The sequence below is a fragment of the Gavialis gangeticus genome, unplaced genomic scaffold, assembly GCF_001723915.1.
Source record: "Gavialis gangeticus isolate Ggan-Ray unplaced genomic scaffold, GavGan_comp1, whole genome shotgun sequence".
Lineage (NCBI taxonomy): Eukaryota > Metazoa > Chordata > Crocodylia > Gavialidae > Gavialis > Gavialis gangeticus.
Genome location: NW_017729019.1, coordinates 3,271,097 through 3,274,409, shown reverse-complemented (window position 1 = coordinate 3,274,409; position 3,313 = coordinate 3,271,097). Strand labels below are relative to the sequence as shown.

Sequence of the window (3,313 nt, the reverse complement as noted above, 5' to 3'; positions counted from 1 at the left end):
TTTTTTTTTTTTTTTTTTTTTTTTTTGTGTGTGTGTGTGTGCCAGGCCTCTTAACCTAGAATGTGCTAGATGTGTTTGAAGGTAGGCAGCCCCACAGAGGAAAAGGCAATACTTGTGTGGTAGAGTACCCTGAAATGCAGCAGGAGGGTGAAATGTTCCTTCTTAGAAAGCTGAAAAATGTTTGCCATTGCTTGGCAGCAGCACTGGTTACTGGCAAAATCCCATCCCTTCTCATGAAATGGGATGGATGGAAATATGTTCTATTTTGATCTTCTTGTCTTGTGTATCCCTTTGATTTTGTGTAATGCATTTTCAGGCTGGCATCCTGAGAATCTATGCCATGCTTGTGCGCTACTCTAAAGACATCTGCACCCACTGGAATGCAATTGCTTTCCTACTTAGTGAACTATTTTCCTAAGGGATTTTTGTTTTGCCTGGTTCCACCTTCTAGTGTTAAGCCCACAATGCTTTCAGACAGTGCTTTGTCAAAAACATGCCCCCACTTTATCTTTGTGCTTTGTAAAGCATTTCAGGCTCTTAAATATATACATTTAGTGTTCTTTTTTTCTTTTGTAGTCTTTGATCATGGTATTTGCTCACCTGGTTCACTCTCAGCTGGAGCCACTTCTAGAGTTCCTGTGTAGTCTCCCTGGGCCAACTGGCAAGCCTGCCTTAGAATTTGTAATGGCTGAATGGATGAGTCGCCAGCACTTGTTTTATGGACAATACGAAGGCAAGGTCAGGTAAGGCATTGTATAAACTGGAATAAACTGTAATCTGCATGGAACAAGGGTCATACCTTATCTCAATGCTGGACTGAAATCTCTTCCTTCTTTGTCAGGCTGCACTGAACAGCACCTTAGTAAGTGGAGAGAGAGGGCCACAGTTGCAGAACTGGAAACTTTAAGGGTATTTTTTCTGTTTACTGCTTGATCTTTTCTGTGCTGGGACAGAGCCCCTGCCTTAATGAATAAGTAGAGAATGTACTAGAAAAAAATGCTTAGGAAAGGATCCGTGAGGAATATAAAATGTAAGAGTTGGTGAGTGCTACTCTTATAGAGATGTTGATTAGCATTTTATACGGTGCTTTACAGTTTTAAAGCACTGTATACAGTGATATTTCAAGTGTGATCCAGACCACCAGTAAGGGAAAGTGGCAGATCAACTGAAATAATACTCTCCGTAGTTGCCTCTGTAGCATTTTATAAAAAGTTAAGTGCCTTTCTAGTGCATTAGTGTTTGGTCCCATATTTGGGAATTTTAAGTGTGTTGTCACCTTGCTTTAGTTTTTTTCTGTGTTTTATTTCATTAATACTGTAAATTTGATAAGTACATGGGTAGAGTAGGAGGCTGTTTGTTGTAGTGGGTGAGCCCTGGTGCAAGAGTCACGGTGCAGTGTCACGGTGCCATTCTGCCACTGACATGCTGTTTAAATTCAAGCTGATTTCTTCAATTCTGTGCCCCTCTGTTGCCGCAGCAGCCTTACCTGGGGTTCTGGGGGCCTCCTGGGGCTTCAACCATGACTATTCTGCTGTGTGGAGCCTGGCTGGCGGTTCCAGGTGGCCCAGCTCTGCTTCTTAGCAGCATGCACTGTCCAAGTGTGTGTTGCTCCTTTTTTCCCCCGCAGTTTTTTTTTTTTTTTTTTCTTGACTGCTGGATATCCAGGGGTCAAAAAAACAAAAACCTGCAGGAAAAAAAAAACCTGGCCCAGTGCATGCTTGGGCAGTATGCTTTTGCAGCACGGAAAACACCAGACTGTGCAGTATGTGGCGCTGCAAACGTGCAGGGGTAGCACTTGCTAATATATCCAAGCCCCAAAAATGACCCTGTCTTCTAGGAACCCACAGTTTTATTGGAATTCAATAGGACCCAATTTTCAGAGTGCCAGAATAACTTTTGAAAAGAGACATGCCCATAAGTAGTTTACGTGCTTTTGAAAATTTTACCCAGTATGTCAAAACACTGCTTAATATATCAGGAAAGGTATCGAGCAATATTAAACAATATAACAATAGTAGAAACAGCAGAGATGCGGAGAAGGGCACAATGTAATTGAATGCTTTTGATATCTTGTGATATAAAGTAAGAGATGAGATTATAGTTGGAAAGGCAGCCAAGGTTCAGGAATGGCACTTTGAGCCTTGGGAAAAGAAGGTGTTCAAGTTGTTAGGGTACAGAAGGTATGAGCTAAGGGACAGGCTTGGGTCACCATAAAGTTCCCTTTTTACTAGTAAGGGGATGAGAGAGAATCACTGTGGAAAAATGAGGGGAAGGCAGGGGACCTTAAGCTTTGTGGTGTCAGGGCTGCCTGCAAAGGTCTCTGGGGAAATGAGGATTTTACTGTTTTCTCTTTTAAGAAGTCTACAAGATTTTGGGCATAGAGTGAGAGGAGAAGGCTTCATATAAATGCTAGTGTCTGAACAAGTATGAAAACAGATGCTACATTTGAGGTGGCTCTGGTTGAGTCAACCTGAGACAAAAGCAGCATAACTTTTTAGGTACTTTGCCCTTCTGGCAGTTAACTTGAATAAACCAAACTCTAAGGCACATTTTATCTTGCATACTTCACAGGTACTTAACGTGGGACAATGGGCAGGATATCAAGACAAAAGTCTTTTTCTTTGGGGAAAAAGGCAGTCTGTTTTTACCCAGCATGTGATTTTTCTGCCCAGTTGTTACCCTCAGGAAGCCACTAATAAACTGTAGACAGATCTGTCCCTAGTGGGGGCCATGAATCGGGGCAACTCCCCTGGACCCTGCACTTTAGGGGGCCCGGTGGAGTGGGACAGAGCAGTGGTGGCGCAGAGCTGGGCAGAGTGATGGTTCCACATCCAGCCACTTGCTACCCACCTGCCGACGCCGCCACTGGCATTGGCGGCAGCAGCAGCTTCTTCATGTCCGGGGCCCAAATGGGCTTCTTTGCCCTGGGCCCTGCACCTTGCTTGGGTCAGCTCTGACTGTAGATTTAGTTGTTTGTCTAATTTTATTTCCATTTTGGTTGGAATGTGCCAAATTACTGTAATTTTTAGGTAGTGTTGGGATGATGTTACAGCCATGATAGTCCAGGAAAAATGTGAGAAGCCAGGATTTTTGTGGGTGATATCTTTTACTGGATAAACTGTATGGCTGGGAGGCACAGGATAGGCAAGCATTTATTTACTACTGTACCCTTCCTCTGATCACTTTAAATAATGTGAAAGAAAAGCACCAAACAAGTGTTCAGCACCATCAAATTACTTATACCCTGTAGCTATTTTCTCTTACCTGTTCTTTTCTTTTGTGTGCCTTTAGTACATCTCCACCATTCATCATC

General features: G+C 43.0%; 1 protein-coding gene across 1 annotated transcript in view; it reads left to right on the top strand.

Annotated features, from left to right (window-relative positions):
• The window catches only part of IPO9 (importin 9), an 81,930-nt gene that overhangs the window by 66,185 nt on the left and 12,432 nt on the right, over positions 1-3,313 (top strand). The window contains exon 19 of the mRNA XM_019513826.1: positions 577-743. Coding sequence (XP_019369371.1) covers positions 577-743 — 167 coding nt within the window. The remainder of the gene's footprint in view (positions 1-576; positions 744-3,313) is intronic.